At 40.7% G+C, this 1213-nt stretch overlaps 1 protein-coding gene across 1 annotated transcript; it reads left to right on the forward strand.

The window, feature by feature from the left end:
* Window positions 1–28: 28 nt before the first annotated feature.
* HELRODRAFT_184630 (hypothetical protein) lies at window positions 29–1199 on the forward strand (the record flags this gene model as incomplete). Its single annotated transcript, XM_009015387.1, has 1 exon — window positions 29–1199. A coding segment is annotated over one exon (1171 nt), but the record flags the coding sequence as incomplete, so codon positions are not given.
* Window positions 1200–1213: the final 14 nt, after the last annotated feature.

Raw genomic sequence — 1213 nt, forward strand, 5'->3', positions numbered from 1 at the left:
TGTAAGGGATGAGAGGAGGGGTCCATCGATGAAGCCAAATTGTTTTACCTGTGGTAGTACTGGCCATCTGGCCAAACATTGCACAAAAAAGTCTAACTATACGACACCGGCCAAGAGGGTGATGAATTGTCAGATTACCCCCGGAATGCACAGCAAACAGCTCGGGTTGACTGAGGCCATGCGAGTAGAGAAATATTTTGAGAGGCCATATGTCAAGGTAAAAATTCAACCCGGTCCAGTGTGCGAGGCTTTGGTGGACAGCGGTGCTGAGGTATGTGGGATTTCACAGAAGTTATGCCAGGAGTTGAATCTACCCAGTTTGGGAACTGAAAGGATCAAGGGATGGAATGGACAGGTGGCTGAGGTGGATGCCACATGGGTAACGTTGACTCAGGGGGACAAGGCAGCTACCCCTGGCGTCCGGGTGTGGTGTGCCGTGGTGCCAAATGCTAGTGAACCACTAATTATTAATCCAGGAGTGGTAGAACAGTTAAAGTTGGTAACGCCTTATGTAGTACCTGCTGCAGGGGTGCTGTCTGCCAGTGGTTCATTGGTCAATTTAGGGACCTTTTACAATGTGGACGCCCCCCATGGGCAGTGTCACGAGAGATACAATAAAATTCAGAACCGTGACGTTGATGACGAGAAAGATGATGAAGCTTGTGAATTTAATAATTGTAAATTAGATGGCAGTGTAATAATAAATAAAATTCAGAACCGTGACGTTGATGACGAGAAAGATGATGAAGCTTGTGAATTTAATAATTGTAAATTAGATGGCAGTGTAATAATAAATAAAATTCAGAACCGTGACGTTGATGACGAGAAAGATGATGAAGTTTGTGAATTTAATAATTGTAAATTAGATGGCAGTGTAATAATAAATAAAATTCAGAACCGTGACGTTGATGACGAGAAAGATGATGAAGTTTGTGAATTTAATAATTGTAAATTAGATGGCAGTGTAATAATAAATAAAATTCAGAACCATGACGTTGATGACGAGAAAGATGATGAAGTTTGTGAATTTAATAATTGTAAATTAGATGGCAGTGTAATTACAGATAAAATTCAGAACCGTGACGTTGATGACGAGAAAGATGATGAAGTTTGTGAATTTAATAATTGTAAAATAGATGACAGTGTAGTTGTGGATGGAGTTCCTAATCGAGATGTTGATGAGGAGAAAGACGATGAAGGTAGTGAAAAGAGT

Source organism: Helobdella robusta, assembly GCF_000326865.2.
Source record: "Helobdella robusta unplaced genomic scaffold HELROscaffold_1553, whole genome shotgun sequence".
Lineage (NCBI taxonomy): Eukaryota > Metazoa > Annelida > Clitellata > Rhynchobdellida > Glossiphoniidae > Helobdella > Helobdella robusta.